We start from the raw sequence: 24,057 nt of genomic DNA, 5'->3' as shown, positions 1-24,057 counted from the left end.
TTCACAGCCTCTGTTGTCTCGCCAGCTTTAACCGCCTGGATTTGCCTCCGTACAAGAGCTACGAACAGCTGAAGGAGAAGCTGCTTTACGCCATCGAGGAGACGGAAGGATTTGGCCAGGAGTGATGGAGCCTCGGTGCTCTCCCAGCGACTCCGGAGGTGCCCGAGTGCTGCCTGCTGCCGGGTGCTGCCTCACGGGATGGTGTGCGGGCGGCTGCGGACTCTGCTCTTGTTCCTGTGCGAGACCTGCACTAACACAGCCCTGGGGGAAACGGGTCCACATGTGCCTCCCAAAATTAATCAGAGGTGTGATGGGGAGGTGGGTGCCAAAGCCAGTCTCTGCTCAGCCTGGGTGCGCAGCGTGCGCCTGGGCTCCCTGTCCCCCCTCACCCCGCTGGGAGTCCCGGGGGGCACTGGGGTGGCTCGGGAATGACCCCAGGGTCTGAGCTCCTGCCTGCTGGGGGCTGTGCTCCCCTGTCCCACGGCTGGTCAGTGTTAAAGGGGCTCCTCTGTGCCTGGAGAGGGGTGAGAAACCTCGCACTGAAGCGCTGTGTGCGCCTGGAAACAGGCACCAACATCTTTAACTGAGCTGGAGCCAAACCCCCTCGTTTCTCTGCAGTTTCTTTCTCTCTGCTCCCTGTAGCTTCACTGAACTCAGCTTGTGGCCGCAGGTCCCTGTGAGGGGACACCGATGGACCCCCCCAGCCCCCCCCCATGGGGAAAGGCACTTCTGCTGGAGCAGCAGCTTTGTCCAGAGGCTCTGACTTCTGGAGCCTGCCTGGGGCTTTTCCTAGATGCAGTTAAAGTGAGACCTGGGTTAGGTATGGGCTGTTCCCACCCCCCAGTTTTTTCTGCCTTTCTCTGGCATTTCAGTAGATGCAGCTGAGGATGGGCAACGGCTCTCGAGCTGACTCTCAGGGGGTTGTGAAGATGTACGAGTTGGGGCCCCGTCCTGCACCCAGCAAGGGTAACAGGGAGCCTGCAGCGGGTGCTGCTGGGGCCGGGGCTGCCCCCAGCCTGGCCCTGGCTGCTGCTTGGCTTTATTCACAAGCGTGAGGCCTCCGAGCTCTTGTACTGAATCCTGAAGCGGCGTGGTGGGGACGGCATGGCCACCACAGCACTCACTTGGCTCGAGGGTCACCCAGCCCTGCTGCCCTCCCTGTGCCACAGCCGGGCCGGGGGCAGGAGCTGCGGTGAGGGCAGGACCAGGCCCCTGCCACCAGGCCCCTGCCCCTCGTCCCGCCGTGCCCCCAGGGCTCCTGGCAGCAGGGTCCTGGCTCTGGCACCGCGGGCATGGCCCCTGCGAGCGTTGGTGTGTAAATCTGTACATAACTGAAGTCTGTGGATACAAACCTCTGCAATAGCTTTTGACTGGTAAGCGGATAGTTTTGTACTGCACCATCCTGCCTCAGTGATGCCGACTTCTTGTGCAATAAACGACAAGCAGCTGCCCAGGTGTGTGTCCCTGCCTGGCGTCACGGGGAGTGCTGGGGATCAGGCAGGTGAGGCCAGCAGCCCCAGGACTGCAGCATTTGGTTAAAAGAAACAAACAAAAAAATCCACCACAGCAGCAGTAAATAAACCCGCTATTCATACTGCCAGGGGACAGCGAGCAGCCAGGGCCGTTGCTGTGCCTGCTTTTCAGCAGCTGTTGCAGCTGGTATTATTGTTTTGTCAGTGCTCTGTGCTGGTGTTGCGCAGTGGGAGCTCATTTCCATGTGGCACAGCCCAGCCCCAGAGGAAACTTTGCTCGCTGTGGGCTGGCCCCAGCCACTTTGCTGTCTCCTGGCCCCAGGCACGGCAGTGCTGGCATCCACCGGGGAGGTGGCAGGGAGCTGTGGCACGGAGGGGACGCTCTGCAGGGGATGAGGCCAAGCAGAGCCCCAGCTCCAGCTTCCTGGCTCAGTTTCAGGGGCAGCTGTGCTGCAGAACGCGTCCGTCCCTCCTGCCAGCAGCCAGGTGGCCTGGCAGGGGCTGGCGATGCAGGACGGGGCTGCAGGACGTGCAGGGCAGGCTCCTGAGCACCACCAACGTCACCTCAGCCTGGGGCTCTGCAGAGCTCAGCCTGGCTCAGTGTCTCCACGAATATTTTGACTCCCTACAAGCTCTGGGGTTCACTGGGTGGGCGGGGAGCTGCGGGCGGGCTGGCAGCCGAGGCAGCGCTGCCCCAGCTCGCTGTGGGGCTGCTTCAGTCGCTGGCAGCTGTAGCAGCAGCAGTGCCATCTGTGTGCTGCCAGGGCACTGAGGTGCCCAGGGACTGCAAATCAGGGCTGGATTAAATATAGAGACGTCCATATTGCATAAAATTGGCTAATTACAATGAATTAGTCCTGAAATATGCAAATACGCACTCACACTGCAAAACATGATGTGGTAATGAACATTGCTCCTCTGGGAGGCAGGCACGCTGCTCTGTGCAGCAGTAGTGGCACACACACAGCCTTTCCTCACCAGCATGAGCCCTTGCTCTCTCCCCCCTCGTTTCCACCCCAGCAGAGCCCATGTGCCAGGCACATACTTTATAGCTGCCTTTTTTATTTTCTGGTGAGGTACCAAAAGCTACCAGCCCACCACAAGCTAGAGCCAGAAGGCAGCTGCCCATATAGCAACAGCCTTGTTCCTGCTCTGTGGTGCTTCAGAACCAGTCAGGTCTCAGATAATAGAGAAAACTCACAGTGACAGCTAAAACAGGTATGTAGAGCAAGTTTTAATACAGGCTGCAGTAGAAATCTTCAGCTGTTGACTTGTCAGTGAATGAGATGAGCACGGGGGAAGGAAAAGTGCTGTGCTTAGAGAAAAGAACTCACCCTGGCTTTTCCCCCTTCCCTGCTCAGTGCTCAGACCCCCAAACCACCCAGCCTTTCTCCTTGTTGCAGCAGCTGCCCGTTTGAGCAGGCCTATGCAGCCATTTATAAACAAACGTAAAAAGCAGGCATCAAAGTAGAGGCAAACAAAGCACTGACCCCTTCAACAAAGGAAAAGACCCCAGCAGCAAAGTGATTTAGTTTACAAGATTTTTAATTTACAAATAAAAAAACTACACATTTTACTTTTTGTCTTTTTTCTCCTCTTTCTTGACATCGCTCTTCTCTTTGTCTTTCTCCTTCTCATCTTTCCTCTCTTTTTTACTTTCTTCTTTTTCCTGTCCTTCTTTCTTCTCTGCATCCCTGTTGGCAATCTTGTTGTTAATGAGGTTGTGCAGGGCAACCACCGAACGAATAAGAGAAGCCAGGTAAACTACCACCATCTGGTCATTGGTCTTCAGATAAAAGGCCTTGACAAACTCCTGCAGGTTGACATCTGGTAGCAGGTTGAAGACATCCTGAAGATGGTAAATGATCTGGTGATTGATGGGTAGTTTGCCCATGGCTACTTTCTCTAAGTAGCTCCTGATGTCCAGAAGCTTGGAGTTCAGTCCCTTCAAGCCATGGACCTGATTCGTGATCCGCTGGGACAGGGTGCCCACCGTGGTATCCTTGATATCTCTGAAACACACATAACAAAGCCTCAGCATTGGAACATTACACTGCATGCTCATTACCAGGCTATGCACAGTCACTGAGAGGTCTTCCAGCTTAGAAGAGCACTTTCGAGCCCAGATAAAGGACAATTAAACTGAATGCTTTAAGTCAAAGAATGAGAACAAACTGATTTACATTAGAAAGTGTATCTAAAATAGGTCACTGTTGTATCCTGTGGTGCACAAATGTTCTATTTGGAATAATATTAATAACACCACTTAGAGGGATATTAAGAAATAAAACATCAGAATTTCTGACACTTGAGAAGTTGAACAGCTTGGATTGGGTGACTGCTCTCTTTTCTTGATGACTGGCGAGCTTTGCCAATTCGTCAGCTAGCGATAAACCTGTCACACACCCATCCAGTCCTCCTGTGAGGTATGCCGTGGCTGGAGACAGTCCCAAACCACGATATTCCAAAGCTTTGATACAATGACTATGTAGTTTTCATCATCTCATGGAGTTTAAGTGGGCAGATACACATTTCATGAGCGAACGTGCCAAGCAAGACTGCTAAATGAATACGCTCTTGGAACTTGAGCAGCATGGTTAACAAGCTCTGCGTTTCCTCCAGGAAGCTGGCACCGGGAGATGCCAGATGGACCCTGTTTTCCCCTGGGCAAGTCGCCTGAGAAAGTTTTAATTTTAAAGGTGTTTACCGTAACAAGTGTTCAACACCAACTTCCTCTGCCTCCTCCGCTCCGATCTCACTGGTCACGTGCTCAAACGTCTTGGAGGTTGGAGTGCCATCCTTGGAGGGGCACGAACACAAGGGACAGGGTTAGACTGGGCACACAGCTGGCTACAGGCACAAAGACACTCACAGACCAGCCAGTACAGGTGTCTCAAGTGAACAGGAGGCAACGTGAACAATGTTAAGCGTAAGATAACTGAGGCCTGTTTGCACGACAGCATCAGGAAGAGGCAACGGGTCAAATTAGGGCAAAACAACGTGGGACACAGCTAAGGGGAGAAGTTTGTAAGTGAATCACAACACCTCTTAAAAATACACAGTTTCAGATAGAGTATAAGAAACTGTACTAATGAATTTAGCGAAGTAGTTACATATAGTCCACCAGAAATCAGAGAGGAAAAGCTGCCTTTTTCTTGTTTTAATTAGTATTTCTGCCACAAGTCCAGAAATGCTAGCAATTTCTTATTGTGCTCTGTGCAATTTTCAATTAATGTACTTTATTTGTCTATTAGTCTACTAGTGGGTAAAATGGAAAATCTCACTAAATATCCTAATTTCTTTCTTTCCCAATATAACCTTATTACACTTTAGGACACCTTTTGTCATCCTGGCTTTCACTGGTTAGAAGTATGCAATTCTAGAAAACAATACTAATGTGAATCAATCTAATTCAAATTAAAATCTACACAACTGAGATTAAGGAAGATGTTTAAGAGAGCCATCACCTGAACTACTGAGAGTGAGTTTTACCAGTCTGTTTTCAAAGTCATTACCCAGACCAATATACAGCTGTAAACAGAAAGCACTACTGAGGCCACTGTGAATTCACATAAGTAAGAACAAATTCCACAGATATATGACCTGTAATACTGGAAACAGCTTTCTCTCTCTAGTGAGGGCCTCAGAAAGGCGAGAGGATCAAACTTCTTTATGTATGTTCAGAATGTAATTTAAATCAAACAGTTGGAAATGAAAAGCTGAAGCTGATTTACTACTGTACATCGCCTGGGTGCAGAGTGCTGCAAGTGATTACTTAGTTTTGCTCATGCCTGACCTGCCTGTTCAACACTGGCTGGTGAACAAATGAATAAGCACACAAGTACTCAGAATACCTCTGCAAACACAGGTGCAGAAGTGACTAATTATACGGGTTCCAATCAGTGACTGTGGCCATGGAAGTGACAGAAACAGGTAAGAAGCATCTAAATCATACAGAAAGCTGAACTATGGAATTCCTGAGGTCAAACTGTAACACAAAGCTTTTCTTCCAAGAAAAGCTTTGTGTTTTCTTTCCATTGGTGGATGAAAACTTGAGTTAGAAAGGCTCACACCACTGCTGGGATTAAACTCTGGTTTCAGCAGATTTTGGCTGCCAGCCACAGGGATGTGCATCCTTCAGAAAACCCGGGAAACTAACACTCATCTTTTAATGGAAACATTGAATACTCACATCGTGAACTTCTTCAACTGAAATATAAGCTTCTGTGGGCAGCCCCAAGTCCTTAGGTTTCACATCAATAATCACCAACACCTTACGGAAAAAAGCAAAAAGAAACCCAAGTTTTACTCAAGGACTAGAAAAAAATACCAAGTCAGCTCTACATTCCCTGACAATGGTATGCTGGCTGTGCAGGTGTTGTCTCCAGACATCTACAGATGTTTCAAAAGACTTTGAGGTGAGTTTTTAACAAGCTGTATCACCCATAACAAAGGTAGGGGCCAGGGGTTCCCAGGTCCCCCATTCAGGAAGAAAGAGCAAAAAAACAAACAGAAAGTGCAGCACTTACAGAGTTAGGACAGTATCTTTTCATCAGTTCATTGATGGCAATGTCATTCTTGTGTAGTTTAGGGCCTGTGTGGTACCAACCAACTATTCTTTCTCTAGCTGAGGAAAAACAGAAAGGATTCTAAATCAGAATTGCGTGGTAAGACAACAACAGAAAGATTTAGGTGGAGACTGAATCAGGGGTGAAAATCTGATGCATGTAGAAGACGAGTGTAAAGCAGGGAAAAAATGAATCAGAGCAGGCAAGACAATGACATGACGAGTGACAAAGACATCTTACTAATCTTAGTTTGCATCAATTACTTTACTCCTAGGTTCGTAACTAGACTATTTCATATCATGTACTAATTTTGCAGATGCTGGGATCTGTCAGCTTGAAACTCTGACATCTAAGAATGTAAAAATTCTAGAAATATAAACTGTTTCACGAGAACACCAACTGTTCCTAGGGCTAAAAAAAATAATGGGAATTGAAGTTATGAATGGACATTCAGCTCTAAAGCCTCAAACCAAGTAGCGAAGACAGTTTTTAAAATGATAGTAAGGAATAATAGAATTATTACTTGAAATTTGTGTTTGTAATATTTACATTCATAAGAAGCAATTTCAGGGCACATCTGTATAGAAGAGTTACTTGGGAAAAATAACAAGGTATAAATGAATGTGTTAAGAACACAAACTACTTGCACAAATTAATCCATGGGTAAGCATTAGCAAAAGTGAAGCCATGCAAGGAATTAGTACGGAGCAGCTTCTTACATGAGCAAATAATTTTCTACTTAGCTATGAATCCACTTTCTGAGGCAGACAAAGATTTTGAAGTTTCCAGGAGCATATCCATGACTGCAAGACAATCTAAACTTACCGTTGACCTTCTTAAACATTCCATACATGTTCTCCAGATAGTCATGGTCTAGGAACCACACGGTATCATCCTTGTCGTCCTCATCAAAAGGAACTGCGAATAAAACAAAATATCAGTATTTAAGAATCCAACTTCTAGACCGGAAGTATTTATAGAACCACCATGTTTTAGGATAGCTTTGGCTGCTACGGGAGATCAGATCTTAAACAGTTTCAAATGTTCTGCAACGTTACACTGCAGGAGATAAATTTTGGCGCTGGTCAGTTCTCTTTCCTAACAGTTTTAGAACACAAAAATAAAATGCAAAACATTTTGAAGGTTATCATCAGTTGAGAACGTCAAAACATCAGAGAGAAATCCTCCCTTACACAAAAGTAACTCGCTGTGCACAGACATTCGATATGATAAACTGAGGATCCCTGTAGACTTTGTAGCTTGTTGATCAACAGAAATCTACTCAGAGAAAAATTAATTTTCAGCGCAGAATTAATCAGTGCTTTCATGAACGACTAGAACCCAAAGACGCACTTTAAGTAAGGACTGTTTACCCTTGAGTACAGGGCTCGTTATTTCATCAGTCAGCATGTGTACAGGGACACAAGCTCAATTTTGAGAACAGGCTGCTTTCAGCCCTACAATTTACAAGAATATTAAGGGTTCATAGTTGAAAGGCTGTCAAAAGTAAAAAACAAAACAAAACAAAACCAACAAAACAACTTTTTCAACTTTTTTCAACTCAACTGGAAAAAATAGCCTTAAAAAAATTGGCCAAAAAAAAAAAAAGTCCCCATTTGGGAGAAGAACTCAATACAAACTGAAAAACCGCGTATGTAAACTGGGATATTTTTGCCTTGTCATTGAGTGGTCCCACTGGGAAGGAAATGATGTAACTAACACAAATGGGTTAGTGAAAGCCATGGATTCAAAAACTACTGTTACTATCACATATAAGTATTTAAGAGGAAACTGTAACTGGACAAAATCTGAGGAAAAGAATTAAAGCTGAAGTACACATTACACCTTTACGTAAGCAGGAAACAGCCACATCAGCACTCAGGGCTGTGATTTGTTCTGCAAGCTGGGACATGATCACTCAGCAGAGGTCAGCCAGTCCAATGCACCAAAACATTTGCCAGCATTTTAAAAAAGGTTTACACCTGCTGCTGAAACTCTGCACATGGCACAATGTTACAGGGAAGATGTGGGACGACACAGGCTGCGGTAGCAGTATTTTTGACAGCTGGCAGTTAGCATTTTTTTGTTTGATACAGGCTGCTTTTAGGTGGAGAGAATCTGTGGCCTGTCAGGGTGGCGTAAGAAAAAAGTATGTGATGCACCTGATTGAGCAACTGGGTAGGTTCTAATATGGTGGGACACCCCAACTCACCTGCGAAGCTGTTGGACACATCCAGGATTTTTTTCTGCCACGAGCCCAGCAGCACGCCGACGACTCGCTTCTGGTTTCCAACTTTTCCTATCCTGAATGGAGAAGGCGGTCAGCCCCGACACCGAGCCCCTCGGGGACAAGGTAACAGCGGGGCAGCCGCTGCCTCCCAATCGTGCAAGCCACGCAGTGCGGGCGGGATGGCACAAAGGGCGGCGTGGATGGTCACCGACCGCTGATTTACGTTAAAAAAAGCTGCCCGGGTGCACTTGGAGCCAAACCCGGTACCGCAGTGACACAGGGAAGGCCGCGGGGCCGCGCGGTGCTGTGTCACGGGGCAGGGCCCGGGGGGCTCGGGGGCACCGCGAGCTGCTCCCCGCGCTGCCCATTAGCGCTGGGGCCGCCCGGGAGGTGCCCCAGGGCCGGGAGGGGGCAGTTGGGGTCTCCGGGCCTCGCTCGGCCCCGCGGGCATCTCCGGGACGCGGCCCTGGGCTCCGCAGCCCCCCCGGCCCCGGCCCCGGCCCGGCCCGCGCCGCCTCCCCCGGGCCCGGCGGCCGCCACAGGCCGCGATCCCGGCGCCGCGCGGGGCCGGGGCCCGGCTCCGGCCGATCGGGGCCCACCCGCCCCCTGCCCCCAGCCCGGGGCCGCCCCCGTCCCCGCTCCCTTCCCGCTCCCCTCCCGGTGCCCGGTGCCCGTCGGCGCGGCGCGGGCCGGGCCCCGTGACTCAGCGCCGCGGCGGCCCCGGCGGCCGGCCCCACCTGTTGAAGTGATCGACGACGCTGAGCAGCACCAGCGGGTGCACGACCACCCGCTCCACCGCCAGCTCCGGCATGGCGCCCGCCGCCCGCCCGGCCCCGGCCCCGGCCTCGGCCCCGGCCCCGCTCCGCGCCCCGCCCGCCGCAGGCCCCGCTCCCCGCCGCGCGGCTCCGCTCCCAGCCTGCCCCGCGCCCGGGCGGGGCCTCGGCCGCCATCTGCGACGGGGCGGCGGGCGGCCGCCGCCATCTTGGGGAGGTCGCGGGAGGCGGGCCGCGCCGCCGCCGCCATCTTGGGAAGGTGCGGCCGGGCCGGCGGCGGCGCGGCGCCATCTTGGGGAAGTCGGGACGCGGCGCCCCGGCCGCTGTGCGGGCGGGCTGAGGGCTGCTGGGGGTCGCCTCTAGCCCCTGTTCTGTGCTCTGTAGGCAACAACAGCCCCCAGGCTTTTTTTAAATAAACATTTTCCTCTCTGAAGTATAATTTTTTTCCTAAAAGAGACGCAGCTCACGCTCAAAGCCAGCAGGCACAGAGCTTGTCAGTGGTACCTCACGGCGAGCTGCTCCCCAACCCAGCGCGGGGATATTAACACAAAAAGTGCTGGCAGAGTGCTAATCGCCTCACTGTCTTAAAAACACCACATTCCTTCTTTCCACGCTTTCCCCATAGGACACGTTTTTTGAGGTGTGAGCAGTGTGGCAGTGCCGGGTGAGGCCCCAGGCTCTGTGCTGCTGTTCCGTATCCCGACACCTCGCAGCTGCGACGATCGCGATTTCAGTCGCACTGTGGGCGAAGCTGAGGCCTCTTGTGGCGTCTTCCAGGCGTTGCGTCCTCTAGTGCCGGTTTTGTCTGAAAAATAAAAATCCGGCGGTGCTTTGAGGGGCTCCTTCCAGCAGAGGGAGACGTCTGACCGTGGAATTCAAAGCTAGGCGGCGTTCTTGTAGCTTGTTTTATCAATATACATATAAAACTCAATGTTCAAATTAACTAGTTCAATAAGTAATTTAGCTCATTGATTTTTGGGCATATCCTAAGTGCCATTACAAGCTACGGATATTTTAAATGCCATTACCTAATAGAAGGAATGTTTTAAGCACCTTTTATTGATTTTATTACTGCTTTATTTTGCTGTCTTGGTTTAAAATCATTTTAACCACTCTGTAATCAAGAAGAAATATATCGTTGGTGAAATACAGTCAATTTCCTAAAAACCTTTGACATCGTTAAATAAGGAATTACAGTTGTTAAATCATGTCAGGCAATAACCGAGGGACAGAAAAGATATAAAATTTGGAGCAGCGGGCCAGCATACCAGTAAGCTGTTCTGACCTTTGGCATTCAGACTCCGTATGTGACAATCACGCTTCAATTCTGTTCTTGGGTCTTACATCAGTCAGAAGAGATTTAAAATCTCAGCATGCCAGGAAGGTTGTTGAAGGATAACAGAGTATGATCTAGAGACAATTAAGGGGCATTTTAATGACCTGCTGTGACTTTTTGTTAAAATTACTCTCTAACTTAGTGCATTTGAAGTTTCATTTGCTGGATTGTATTGCTGGTAGTTTAGTGTATTGATGTTATACACAAAAGGAGTAAATTGAGTCTGCTCATAGGGATTTCAGTTACTTCCCTTCCCAGCTCTTTTGACTTGAGAAGATTATCAGTATTATTGAGCTAATCAGCTGGTAGATGTAGACTGGGAATACAGGCAATATGTTGCTTAATCAAAGAATTGAAAAGTAAGTAATGAATGTTGGTGCTCAATAAAAAACGGCTAATGAGTTGATTGCATTGATGCCTGATGTAATTTAACCGTAGAGTGGCAAACATCAATACTTATTTATGATTTGGCTCATGATTGCTGAGCTGAAGTTCAAAGTTTAGAGACGTTCTCCTGTAAGCGAGCACCTGGCAACTGACCTGGAGCGGAGAGGTTCCTCCCCTCCAGAACAAATGATTCAGTTGTTAGTTGTTGGGCTTTACTTCTCTTCTCCTTTCTTTTCCTTTATTTTTATTTTTTAGGGTATGGACAACTTTGCAGAGGTTTAAGAACAGTACTCTGAATTGAAAAATTAGAAGAATAAGTTGTCATAAAACAGCTGTGTAATCATGAATTTGACTTTTAATGCTAAACTGACCTCTGGCCTGCCTTGAATAATGGCTTTGATAACCTCAAGGGGGAAGTCACCGTCCCAGATGCATCGTGCTGTCTGTGGGGGAGACCTCTGCTGTGTTTTGGCTCGCCATCCTATTATCGGTTCCGTTAGTGTCAGTGGTGACTGTGCATTTTGAAAGAAAGTTCATCAGCAGAAAATTGCACACTGTCTTGAACGGCACGACCTGCAACTCTGTTCTGAATTCACTTCATTCGGAATTCATTTTTTGCCCTAATTCTCTTCCTTTTAATTTGTTAGGTGTCGTTAACTCTGCTCAAGTTCTTACTGTCACACAGAACGATGCCTCTGTAGGCTTTTCCAAACCAAGCTCTGCTGCTGTCAGCTGCTGTGTCACTAGCAGGATGAAAACTGTTGGTGCTGAGATCCTCAGTCTTTTCTATGCCTTTTGTCATGTCCTGGCCTCTTTTCCAACCCTGGGGACCAGGATTGTTGGACCTTCCATCAGGAACTGGTATTTGTTTTTTAACTGCGAAGTGTTTAGATGTTTCAGAAACTTGCTTTCTATTTCTATAAAATGTCCTGTGTCATGTTCACGCCTAGGTGCTTGTTAGACTAGTGACGTTCTCTGGGCAGCCATCAGCCATGGCGTTACGGAGTCTCTGCTTGCCAGCTGCTTTCTAATTTAACTACTGCTGGCCTACAAGACCACAGGAATGTGGCAGAGGGACACTTAATGGTTGTGTCCCTTGCTTTCTCCTTTCAATCTGGCAGTATTGGTGAAGGGGAGCAGTGTGAATTTGTAATAGTTGTGGTGGGGGAACAATAGGAGATAATTCTGCCAGTGGAATCACAGAAGCATCTGATTGTGTATAGACCAGGGAAGGCATACGTTTACTGAGTACGTTCAGTTTGTATTTCTAGGTGTTCTTTCCAGCTGTGAGAGTTAGAAACGTAACAGTGCTTTAAATGAAAACACCAGCATGCTGCAGTTAACAACCTCAGTTCATCGAGCACGTGAATGGAGCCTTGGATGACTGCTTAATAGCCTGCAACCTCCCAACTTACCGCCTGCTTTGTGTATTTTTCCATCGTGTCTGAGAAGACAAGATGCTGCTCTTTGTCGATCGGTAGCCTCTCCTTGGGAAGGGTTTGGTTACCTGTGCCTCGGAGCCTCTCCCAGGGACCCACTTCTCTACCCACCTAAAGGGCAGAGCGTGTGAGGGAAGTTTTCAGCAAAAAGAGGGTAGGCTGCGGGTAAGAGGAGGGCAAGTCCTGTGGAAGGCAGAAATGCTCCAGCCTGATTTGCTTTTTCTCTGTAGCTCTCCAGTGCCTGCTAGTGATAAGTGACATCCGTGGGACTGTGGCTGCAACAGATCCACGCAGCTGGGACGTATTGATGCCTGATGCTTTGGATCCTAATCCTAAATGACACTTGCTAATGTGTTCCCTTAATACTATTTTTCTTCATTTTTAAATAAAGTCTTTACTTTTTTCTACATAGATGAAGAAGGGGGAAATATATTTAAAAAGACTAGAATATGTTTTCATTGAGATGCCTTTTAAAATGTGTTAAAAATCTACTAGGGAAGAGCGAAGCTTTCTTTAGACCTGTCCATAGTTTGTCACAATACCTTTATGCTACGGGTTCAAACAGGAAATATTTATTTCGCTATAAGTAAGTGTAGCTTTGTCCAAATAACTGCAGCTACCTGTTAAGATTTCCTCGACCAGACTGTGCCTTTAACTGTTTTAGGAAGAATGATGCTGCCTGGAATTGAATAGGGATAATGCAAGTCATGGAAGGAAAACAAAGCCACCACAACATTAGTTCTAATTTGTTTTGGTTAAACCGTAATTCAGTAAAATGCTGATGCTGTATGCTCAATGCATGATGCCATGAAGAATGTACTTACCCAAACTTCAAAATATGTATCAGTTTGCTTCTGAAGACCTCTAAATTGGAGCAATAAACATTTTTTTTCCAAGTCTGTGTTCTAGAACATAATTTCTTAAAGTAAACTTTCAAATCTGTAATTATAAATTGTTCTGTTCATTTCTTTGCATTCTGATCTTTAACTATTTGTGCTGTAGTCATTTATTTGTTTCCCTGTAAAGTACTGGTGCTTGACCAAAAGGTAGATTTGTAAAACTCATGCTACTTAACCATAATTTGGCCATCTGTAAGCACTGCAGTTGTCAGTGAATTAAAAAAATTCTGTCCATACCTGTGGGTTAGCTGGTAACTGAAATGATCCTTATCCTTCCAAAACCAGTATCGTAGTGGAATTTTGACCAATAATTTTTGGATGTAGAATAGGCCCTTTCTTCAGGTAAGGACGGCTCGTAGAAGAGCTGTCAACATCTAATATGAAGCTTTGGAAAAACCCTTCCTGTTTTACACTCTATACTTAAGATTTTGTTGTTCCATCCAGAAATCAGAGGATATAGAAATGCCAAAAAAAAAAAAAAAAAAAGTTAATAACTAAATCACCAACTCTAATTTTTGTATTTCAATAGAGCACAAATTACTTATTGTATTCTGCTGCTTCTGCTACAAAATGATTTTTTTTTTTTTTTTGGAAAACAGTGGAAACAGTTTAAAAAAAAAAAAAAAGCACAACAGGTTCCAGTCATACTCATTTTTCCACACCTTGAGGACTAGCAAATTCTTTAATATGAGATTTTATTTGTACAAAGCAAAACTTCAAAACCACTCAAAAGCTTTCTTATTAACTGCTGTCAGTCCTTTGATTTACAAGGGCAATAAAGATCTAGAGGGGGCACATTTATCATGGAGTTCAGCACACCAGGAGCCATTTTCTCAAGCGGTAAAGCCAAGTGATAAAATGAGTTCTTTTGTTCTATAACCAAGACACATTCCCTATTTTTAAAAATGTGTGTGTTGGACTTCTTGGCTTGTAGTTTGGCTGTGTTCCTGTAATACTCCATTTATAAATAATGAAAAATTGCTAACATGCAGATGCCGATGATGCATCTGGAAAAACAGACTTTCTGAAGGAAAGAAACTTACTTTCAACTTTGGTTTATTTGCTAACTCTTTCTCCAATGCTAATTTTTGTAAGATTTCTTTTTCATAGCACTTTTAAAAGTAGAGTTTTTTTTTTTTTTTTTTTTTTTTTTTTTTTTAAGTGATCATATACCTCTCTGCAAAGCTGAAGGAAATCTGATTAGGCAATAATTTAAAATTAAGAGCCATGCTTTTAGGGCATATTGCTATTTTGCTTCAGTTGTGCTTCAGTTGCTTCATCTGTTTCTAAACTTGTGTCTGAGTGACTTTTTGAAGGCTGTTCTTTAATGTGAGCAGATAGCAAAAATTATTTCCCTGTCTAGACCAAAATATTGATAGCTTGTACGGACCCTCTGTTAGCAGACAGAGCTGTGTGGGACACCTTGCAAGAGTAAATACCTATTGCAAGTGAGCAAGGGGCTCAGAATCTGGCCATAAGCAAACTGTGTCCAGACGTGTGTGTGTATGTACATAGGTATGTATATAAAAGTCAATTCTGTTTGTTCCATGAAAGTGCTGCCACCTTCAGTCTCTTCCAGGGAAAGAGGAATCGGACAATCGGCGAAGTCCAGCGATGCGCAGCTGTCCAGTGTTGCTGCATGGGCAGCCTCAAAATGCGAGTAGCAGCACAGACCTACGTAAAGTACTTGCTAATATAACTTTGAATAAAATAATCCTTAATTCTTGACCTAAAACAAAGTGGAGGTCCTTCTGATGTGTTGGCTTCAGTTGGGCTGCTGTCAGAACACATCTAAGAGTGAGTCTGAAAAAGACAGAGGCATTAAACCTTGTTTATATTTAAATTGGCACCACGCTCTGGTGCTCTTACAGCAACAGCAGTGCTGCAGTAGTCCCCATTTGTCCCCAAGTTATGCAAAGCATGATGGATGGGCTTGCAAGGCATTTTGGACAATAGCTGTTTCTTTGGTTTTATTCTTGGTTTCTTTTGTAGATAGGCTTTTAAGAAAAGCCATGTTGTAAGCAGACTGCTCGTGTAGCAAAGTCACCACGTTGCTCTCTATGGTGCTGCTATCTGAGCAAAAGCACCGAGCACAAGGACCAAGGTGCGTCTGCCCTACTAGACTTTCTTTGACCGTGGTCAGCAGCCGATTTGTTGATGAGTATTAAAACGAGCCAGACGTACAGTGGTGCTTTTGGACTGAGAAATGTGGAGCAGCACAAATCTTGCCAAGCCTTCCTATCGATCCTAAACAGTCTTCAACTGTGCAAGGTGTGTGTGGGATAATTCTTCATTCACTGTATGCTACATTAAATAGTTTGGAAATAGGACTCAGATTATGATCACTCTAGTTCATATTCCCCGAAAGCATATTGCCAAGAAATTATTATTATTATTATTTTTATTTTGGTGGCTGACATAGTAGTTATTTAACCAGAAGGAAGCAGCTATTACAGCAGCCAGAAGACCCCACCATAACTGCTCTATTAGCGTATGGAAAACTAAGGCTTTGGTTGACCTATCATGGCAATCATCTGTAGCAGAGGGATTTTGCAGATCTCTTTGCTGTAATTTTATGTTGGCACTTGAAATTTAGCAAGAACAGACTTAGTCTAGGAGGCCCACCTTTCTGTATAGCTGTGTATGTTACTTCTGATACTTATCGTATCGTAAAGCCTTTAGTCTCTGATATTTAAAGTCAGGAATTATAATTTTTTTTTTTAAACCCTGGGGCCTCTTATACTGTAGTGTCTTGAAAGATCCTAAAGCTCTGGAAAAAAAATTGAAATACTTTTTATTTTATGAAGCAGTTTTGGGGTCAGTTTTTCTGAAATGAATGCTTTTATGTTGGATAGTTTAAAGACCATCTGTTAACTGAAACCAACCATAAGTGAAGTTTCAGTTATGTTTCCTATTAGTCTTGTATCTTTCCTATTAGTCATGTATGAAAGAATACAGAGACATCCAACAGAACTCAAAACAAAAATTGAAAAAGCAGATGTTGAAGCTGTGTTGGCTTGTTGCTTTCCTTTTACGCGAGCAAGTAATTATTAATGAATCACAAAAATACTATAAGACTGGTTTTGTAAACTGTTATCTAGAATCACAGTGAAGATGTATTTCTGATTACTGTATATTGCAGTTGAAAATTGGAGTATTTTACTTGGAGACACTGAAGAGGGTTAAAAAAAATAGATCATGAATGTTATGTCTGGAAGCATACAATGAAAGATAAAATACAAAATTTTAAATAGTTATGCACTTCTAGTCTCTCAGGGCTCATTTATTATGTTGTCATGGTGAGCAACGAATAAAAAAATAAAATAAAAAGGCTGTTCCTTGGGTAGTTGTGACTTATTGGTAGTTATCTTTTACAAGAGTTCCATGCTGACTTAAGTAAAGATCTCTGAGAAAAAAACCAAACTTTATTTTTCAAATACATTCAGCTAAGAGCTCACAGCCTTCCATGACACCGCACTGAATTATTATTAGTGTACACTGCTGTGAGAATAACACTCACTGCTGTTTAACAACAATGTCTTTCCACGGAATTTCAGAAAGTCAGTAGGAAAATGAAAGGCAGAATTGAGAGCTGAAGCAGAATTAAAACAGTCCATTCTGAAGCCAGGATCCTTCCATCATTGCTTCTGTAAGAAGAATTAACATGTACCGTATATGCACTTCCATATGATTTGGTTGAGAAATTTCTAATAGCTTGCGTATGTTAAGCAGAAGGTCCTCTCTTGCCTGAATAAAATCTCTTTAAGCGTATTTCATTCAGACTTTCTCTTTTTTTTTTTTTTTTTTTCTCTCCTTAGCCTGTAATCAAATATCACGAATGTGCGTGATTTTGTCTATATAAAGCTTCATTTCTCATGGAGAGTGGAGGTTAATTAATTTTTTGCTTACTTCTATCATAATGGAAGATAATGTGTTGCACTTGGTAGGTGATGAGATTAAAAGAGTTGGGAATTAACAGCCGTGTCTAGGCTGCCGTGTGAGGTTGTTCACAAAGACTGGCCCAGGCTCCCTGGCTGAATTGCCACGCGAGCAGGCTCCTGAGCCTACCCCATGCCCTTGGCGGTCTCGGAGGTCTGTGTGTGCAGTTTGGGAGCTGCGGCCACCAAATTCAGGAGGGCAAAGATCAGTCAAGTGTCACAAACTGAAGCCACTTCAAGGACACTGAATTACTGTTGTGAGGAGCAAATCGCTTTGCTGCCCTCATGGGAGCAGCTATGGCCAAAACCCCAGGTGCTTACTGCCAGTAAAAATCTTCCAGAAATTCCAGGTCTGAGAGCCTCCGTCTCTGGTCCTGTGGAGGTTACACAAGCCACATCGGAAATAAACTAAAGGGAACTAGGGCTAGGCTCACAGGGCGATGAAACAGCACTTAGTAGAAAATGGGCACCGATGGGAAGACTTTCTGACCCTAATACCCCAAGAGTTACCCAGATTTAAAATGGTCCTGTCAACACCTTTTTGCCCTAAACGTGGTATACAATCCCACCAAAGACATCCCTCTTTAGTCTGTCTCAGGGCACCTTTCATGTCCTGTTCAAGGCAGATTACCAAGGCACCTGGGCACCTTGGGCAGTGGAAGACTCTCCTACAAGCGAAATGTTACAGAAGCACGGTGATAACCAAGCCCAATAGCTCTGTCAGCCTCTGTGGCCCAGCTGCTGTGCTCATCTCCAAGCTCCTTTCCTGTCCTAAGACTGGACTTAGGGGGAAGTTGAATTTGAAGACTCGTCCTAGTTCATCTGCAAAGGTCTCCTCTCAATCAGCTGCCTGTGCCAAGTGTAGGTTCAGCTGTCCCCAAGGCCTGCGAATATTTAAAGACGAAAGGAGTGTAAGGCACCTGGAGTCCCCTGAATTCCTGTGACACCAAGGCCAAGATGCTATGAAGGAGGAAGTAAATCAGCCTTGAAGGGGCTTTAACAGGATAAAGTTGATCACTCAGCGTTTATGTCTTGTTCTTCTACTGCTTCATTTATGAATGGTTTAGACAAAATCACTCTTTTGTTTTGATAGCTGTTTCATTTAGAAAATGAAAAATTAGTGACTCAAGTGTAGTGTTTTGAAATTCTTGTATTGGACATGTTTGAGAAATGCTGGTAGTAATAATGTAATTATTCTTGTTTAAAGAGCGTCAAAATTATTTCATTGGACTGAGGAAGCACAGATTTGCTTTAAATGGCTTCTTTTTATGGGAGCAGGTGTCCCTGGGGAAGGAGCAGGGTCCAGCAGAGGTTGGGGAGTGCTGCTTCACATGCTGCCAGTGACAGTTTCTCTCTCATATTTGTACTGGTGCTTTTTAATAGGACACTTTACCACCTCTGCTGGTCCCAATACCCCATTTGTCACAGTTTGAGAATAACAGATAAACACATATTCTTTCAGAAGAACAAACTGTTTTTCTACCATTTCTCTGGAAGCCTGATAGGTAAAAATATGGAAAAAAAATAAAAAAAAACCCTCCTATGGCAACTATTTTCTTTTAGAGAAAACACATATTTTAGGATAGTGTTTACAAAAGCTTTATTGGTACTGCATTACAATCTTTCAAAACTGTTTCCATAACTATCAGGAACTTAAAATGTATTTACTTTATTTCAAGACTCAAGCGGTTATAAATCCTGTACCGCCTAGGTCTGCGCTTTATAGACCAAATTTACTGTTGTTCTTAATGTTGTGCTGCGTTAATTATGTTGAGACGAAACGTCTATGATAGGAATGTCGTGCTCATTTTCCTTGCCGTCTCTAGAAGGATGACTTCCCTGCCTAGCTACGGCCAACGTGGGCCTGTGCCCGCATCTGCCCCGTGCCCCCTCCCGGTGCCCCCCGGTGGGTGCGCCCAAACCTCGCTGCCTCCAGCCAGCTGAATACCTGAGTCCGCCTTGTTGCTGGGGTTATCAAAATGCACACGTTACTGAAAATGTACAGGGACCCTTTCCACATGTGTCAGACAGTCTCGTTTGCTGCTAGCGGCAGCAATTCATGCCAGGTGCAGGGAATACTTCTCAGATGTTCAATAACTTCTGTGACATCCTACCTGCGACAGGCTGTGGACAATTGTGTGGACAAATTGATATCATTTGCTACGTTTCCCAAGTAGGTAAAACAGCCTTTTTTTTTTTTTTTTTTTTTTTTTTTTGTATAAATACATAAAAAAGTCAAAATACATGGCATCTAAAGAACTTCTTTATGCTTAATATTTTTGGAATTACCCTGCCACTGTTATAAATGGTGCTGTCCAGGTGATGTGAGCAGCTAGGTGCTGGGACCTCTCCTCTAAAGGTAAATCTAATTGGCCGTATGGCTGTTAGTCTGCACATTTTTCATAGATATCATAGATAGTATATAAATCTGTCCCGTTTAAATGCTACTTCTAAGAGAGAGTGAAATTGTAACCTCAAGACATTCCACACCTCTTCAGAATCAGTGTAGAAAGACTAGAGCATACAGACTACACTTTTCCTTTGTCCCATTTTGAGAATATCTGGTTACTTTTTTGTTTATATGTTTGCTTGTTTTCACAGGAGTCTATTGAGGTAAAAGGTGATCGGTTTATGTGTGTGTGTAATAAATATTAAGAGGACAGAAGACTGAAGAGTTCTGCAGAGAGGACCTCTTGGATCAAAGTCATAGTCATTTAAATTTAGTGAGGGAAAACATTGTACCAGGTGAGATATAATCACCGAATGGTGAACTTTTAGATTACTTTTGTAACTGATAAACTGATTGCTTTCCATTAAAAAAAAAATAAAATCTTTTCTGGTGGTGCATCATGGAGACAATTACTCACGTGCTCTTTTCATATTAAAGCATTATATGCTGTCTTTGTTGATGGAAAATGCATAAGGTTTTCGAAATATTGCTTTCTTGGCTTATGGAAAAATGTCGTCCTAGCTCATCCATTCTCAGATTCTGGTGATAGTCCTTTTAATTTCCCTTTGCTCTTATTGGATTCTGGAAAAGGTTAATTAGTTATCCACTGAGCTTGATAGAAGAAGATTTTTTAGAATATAATAATAAGAAATGTTCTACTGGGGTATGAAGGTAACACCACAAGGGGGTACTATAATTTTATCAAATTTGTCTTGGTAAGTTGGTTTATTAAGGTAAAGTGATTACAGCCTGCAGAGTTAATTTTAATATGCTAATATACCACAGCAAGTTGGGAACTTAAATAAAATGATACAATTAATTTAAATTTATGGAAGATAGAGAAGCTTTGTAAGGTCATCTGTATGTTACATTAGGATTGCATAGATTACAAGATTTTAAAGGCAGTTTTCTTATAAGCAAACTTCAGGTGGTTGCTGTATGTACTTTTTTGACCTTTGCACAAGGAAGTTAGTACAGTACTGTGCAAAGTGGTTTGTTTTCATGCAAGAAAAATAACCTCTTAGTCTCTGAATACAGAAAGCTAATGTCAGATGTGTATATGTTTTAATGGCTTTAATACCTGTGTAAAGGTGGAAATTTATTAAGACTTGATTTTTTTTTTTTTTTCAATGGAAAAACACATCTGGTATTCTTCCTTTAGTGACATAATTGCTCTCGATCAAACCTTTTGATAAAACACTTTAATATGACATGCTGTTGGGCATATTGTGGCAGGAATTGTGCTGCTCATTGTTTGTGGAGGAATGGGCATTGCTTTTGTTTTGTTTTCAAAGGGATGGAATGTCAGCACTGTAAAATATCTAGGCTGTTGAATTTTTATGTCGCTGCTATACTCAGATAGTGCCTTACTGAGCTCTAGAAGAATAGGGTAAAAATGAATTTAGCAGAAACAGACTTTCTGAAAACCTTGGCATTGTATTTGGCTACAGAAACTAGAGGAAAAAAAAATGAAATAAAGAATGGGAGAGCCAAAGAAGAATATAATGAAGCAGAAGTTATGGATGACTGCTTCTAACATTTTGTTTTTATGTAGCCTATTGCTACTTGGCTGCTTAATTTACCTGGAGTAAAATTTAACTGAGCAGATAACTGCTCCTGGTAGCGGGAAGCCATGAATTCTACCTAGCGTCTCTGGGTGCATCACACAAATACGAAGCACCATCACCAGAAGTAATGAGTGCTCGGTGGAAGGTAGATGGGTGTTAAGTCTGCAGGGCAGCTGTGGGCCATATGAGAGAGAGAAGTGATAGCAGTGGGTTTTCTGTTGTCTTTGGAGACTTTGAGGTCCACAGAGAGACACATTAGAAAACAGGAAAGAAATAATGTGTCAGTAGTACACATTAGAAAATATTTTGTGATTTCTACAGAAGATAACTAATTTGTCATTTGCGTGATCCTGTTGAGTGAGGTTTACTTTCATTAGGAACTTCCTAAGATCACTGTTTCCCCTCAGGATATGGAAAACCAGATTGCACATCAACAAACCAGTCGAGAGGCTAGTTTGCCAGAGACAGTAATTGGCAATGATGTAACAAAATGGGTTTTTCCAAATGCTTTTAAAGATGTTTTCCATGTCCATTTGCAGTCTGTTATTAAAATCTACACATAGCATCTGTGTATATTGAAGGGCACGCTGAACTGACAAGGTCAGTGTTGCAAACCTGCAATTGATGCAAGGAGGCGAATGTCTGAAACCCACAGTCATTTGAGGATCGATTCAGGTTATTAGTAAAATTTGCCATATTTTTATTTATTTATTTATTTATTTTCCTGAAATCCATGTATTGTAGAGGCCTCAGAGAAATGAGGATTATGGTGAGTGTCCTTACCAGTGGGACTCAGTCCTTATCTAGTTTGTAAACAGCAAGCAAATCACCGTTGCCCATGCAGTGAACTGAGTCCTTCCTATTGCTACGTTTGTGTCCCTGTGTGAGGAAATACACAGACAATGTTGAACTTGGCTTTTTGGCACAGCACATGGAATCTGGCATTTTAGAAGGTCATAATGAGTCAGCTTTTGCAGAAAACAGGTCCTGTTTTACTATGATCACTGTTTATAATGGTTTCCAGAGATTTGGCTTTCTCTGAGAAACTACACACCAACAGAAGAGGAGTAGAGAAGAATTTCACCTCCAGTGGCAGCCAAATGTTGCTCCTTGATGTCATGGCTTTCTATGGTTGTTTCTTGTCTTTGTGTTGAAGATATACCCAAAGAACAGAACTCCATGAAGCTAGGTTGTGTGTCTTGGTGTTCTGCATCTTCTGTGACAAATGCAGGAGCTTGGATTTAAGGACACTTAATAACAATAAAGGGGCCTGATTTCCATGGGTATGAGTATCGTCCCATTTCGGAAGACTGCAGACAAAATGGTGCAAAATTTGGAGTTCTAATAAGAACGTTTATTCACAGAAACTTTGATGAATATAACTTATTTTACAATAATAATAAAAAAAAAAACCACACAAATTAATGCATTCTAGAATTATATAACAATGTATTGACATTAAATGATCAAATTATATGCACAATTAATTTTTTATTAAGTAAGAAATAATGTATGCAATATTATGATAATCTTCTGAAGTATAACAAGTTTTTTAACTTTAACAGCACCATGCACTCTGCCTCTGCTTCTCAGGGGGCTAATGTTAAAAGTAAGGCATTCAGCAATTGAAAAGGAAATTATAAAATTAGTCACTTGAGTAATTTAAACATGCAAATAAGTATCCCAACTGTGTTGATACCAGATTTAGCTGAATTTACTAGGGCTGCTTCGACTTTATCACCCTAATTATTTCTGCTTTGTGTCAGACTGCAGAAAGACGGAATTATCTGTTACGGAAGTTCCTTGTGGCACTCCTGTATTACTGCATTGTATGTTCACTAATGCACTCACTGGCAAAAAATTTTTCTCCTCCTAAATTTATTCCGAGTTTTTTTCCTCCCTGCGTGTACCCTGCTGGCACGCAGACACCCTGGTGAGGGGCTGGGACCCTGCTGCTGTGCAGCCATAAACCAGAGCAATTCCCCTGAACAGCAGGCGCTGCAGGAACAATGGGCAGAGGGAGATGGTGGGATGGTGCTAGCAGGAACATGAGCAAAGGCTGCATGCACCTCACCTGTCCATGGTGGAGTTATTACAAGCATTAGGACAGGGGGGGCTCAGTCTGAAGGGGGAGTATGAGGTACACCTGTTATTTGTGATGCTGCTACGCAACAGCTGTGTCAGAGGAGAGGGCGAATATATCCTGCTTTGAAATGAGATGGCAAACAGCTTAGGTGAAGTTAAGATGAAGATATCAACAGTGAACAACAATAACAACAAAAGGCAAGGTCCTTTATAAACTCCTAATTCTGTAAGTGGTGAACTACCTTGAAAATGAAGATGCATTTTTTTTTCCCTTGTGTTGTAAAGAGGATAAACAATAGGCAGAACTACAAAGATGGATTTCTCATATTTAAAAAAAAAAAAAAGAGTCAAGATAATGATTCTTGAGGCAACCTTTTAAATGAGTAAAATTTGAGCGAGGTTGCATTTATCAAATCTGTAGAGAAGGACGTTGTAGGAGTTATGATGTTATATGATGAAGACTTGGTCAAGGCATTTAGCTGGATGAAAAGGAAAAGTCATGTCCTAATAATGTCAGGCAGGAAAAAGCAATAAGTTAGATCTGATGGAAGGAAGAGAAAGAAAAATGAAACTTGGGTAATGGCCAAGTTATAAGTCTAAACAATAGAAGACGGCGATCATTGTTTGTGAAGATGAGTCAGAAGAAACAAGGAATGCCTGAAGGCAAGATCTGAAAGGTGTGCTTTCCTAAAACTGTCTTTAATCTTATGGCTGGATATACACACGAAAGAAAGGTACCAGGAATTTAGCTGGGACTGGGGAGGGAAAGCAGGAGAAAAGAGGAGAGGCCTTAATCTGAACCTAATATACTTTAGAGTGAATTCGCTTAACAAGAAGGTATATGGCTGAAATATTACAACTTAAACACTGGCATGTTTTCAGCTGCATCCGAGGTCCTTACACCCAGTGCACC

General features: G+C 43.8%; 2 protein-coding genes and 1 long non-coding RNA gene across 3 annotated transcripts in view; 2 read left to right on the top strand and 1 right to left on the bottom strand.

The window, feature by feature from the left end:
- Nucleotides 1-1,726, top strand: part of WWP2 (WW domain containing E3 ubiquitin protein ligase 2) — a 32,582-nt gene extending 30,856 nt beyond the window's left edge. The window contains exon 24 of the mRNA XM_084294957.1: nucleotides 26-1,726. Coding sequence (XP_084151083.1) covers nucleotides 26-125 — 100 coding nt within the window. The 3' untranslated portion in view covers nucleotides 126-1,726. The remainder of the gene's footprint in view (nucleotides 1-25) is intronic.
- A 1,025-nt stretch (nucleotides 1,727-2,751) lies between these two features.
- On the bottom strand, nucleotides 2,752-9,169 carry PSMD7 (proteasome 26S subunit, non-ATPase 7). The gene is made up of 7 exons (XM_084294859.1): nucleotides 9,008-9,169; nucleotides 8,253-8,344; nucleotides 6,866-6,958; nucleotides 6,002-6,099; nucleotides 5,665-5,745; nucleotides 4,180-4,271; nucleotides 2,752-3,484 (listed from the first exon to the last, which is right to left on the bottom strand). Exons 1-7 carry the CDS (start codon nucleotides 9,079-9,081, stop codon nucleotides 3,046-3,048), a joined length of 969 nt encoding a protein of 322 aa, XP_084150985.1. The 5' UTR covers nucleotides 9,082-9,169; the 3' UTR covers nucleotides 2,752-3,045.
- The window catches only part of LOC311214342, a 33,646-nt gene continuing 17,874 nt past the window's right edge, over nucleotides 8,286-24,057 (top strand). Inside the window, exon 1 of the long non-coding RNA XR_014618833.1 lies at nucleotides 8,286-8,393. This is a non-coding gene — a long non-coding RNA (uncharacterized lncRNA). The remainder of the gene's footprint in view (nucleotides 8,394-24,057) is intronic.

The sequence above is a fragment of the Netta rufina genome (assembly GCF_964035555.1).
Source record: "Netta rufina genome assembly, chromosome: 13".
NCBI lineage: Eukaryota > Metazoa > Chordata > Aves > Anseriformes > Anatidae > Netta > Netta rufina.
This window is presented reverse-complemented; position numbering and strand designations above follow the sequence as displayed.

Bases quoted from the DNA above. Each gene is read 5' to 3' on its own strand.
- PSMD7 (XM_084294859.1), bottom strand. From the start codon at position 9,081: ATGCCGGAGCTGGCGGTGGAGCGGGTGGTCGTGCACCCGCTGGTGCTG. The intron at 5,746-6,001 runs GTAAGTGCTGCA...TTTTTCCGTAAG, and splicing joins AAAGATACTGTCCTAACTCT to GTGTTGGTGATTATTGATGT. The intron at 4,272-5,664 runs GTGAGTATTCAA...TGCCCCTCCAAG, and splicing joins CAGTTGAAGAAGTTCACGAT to GATGGCACTCCAACCTCCAA.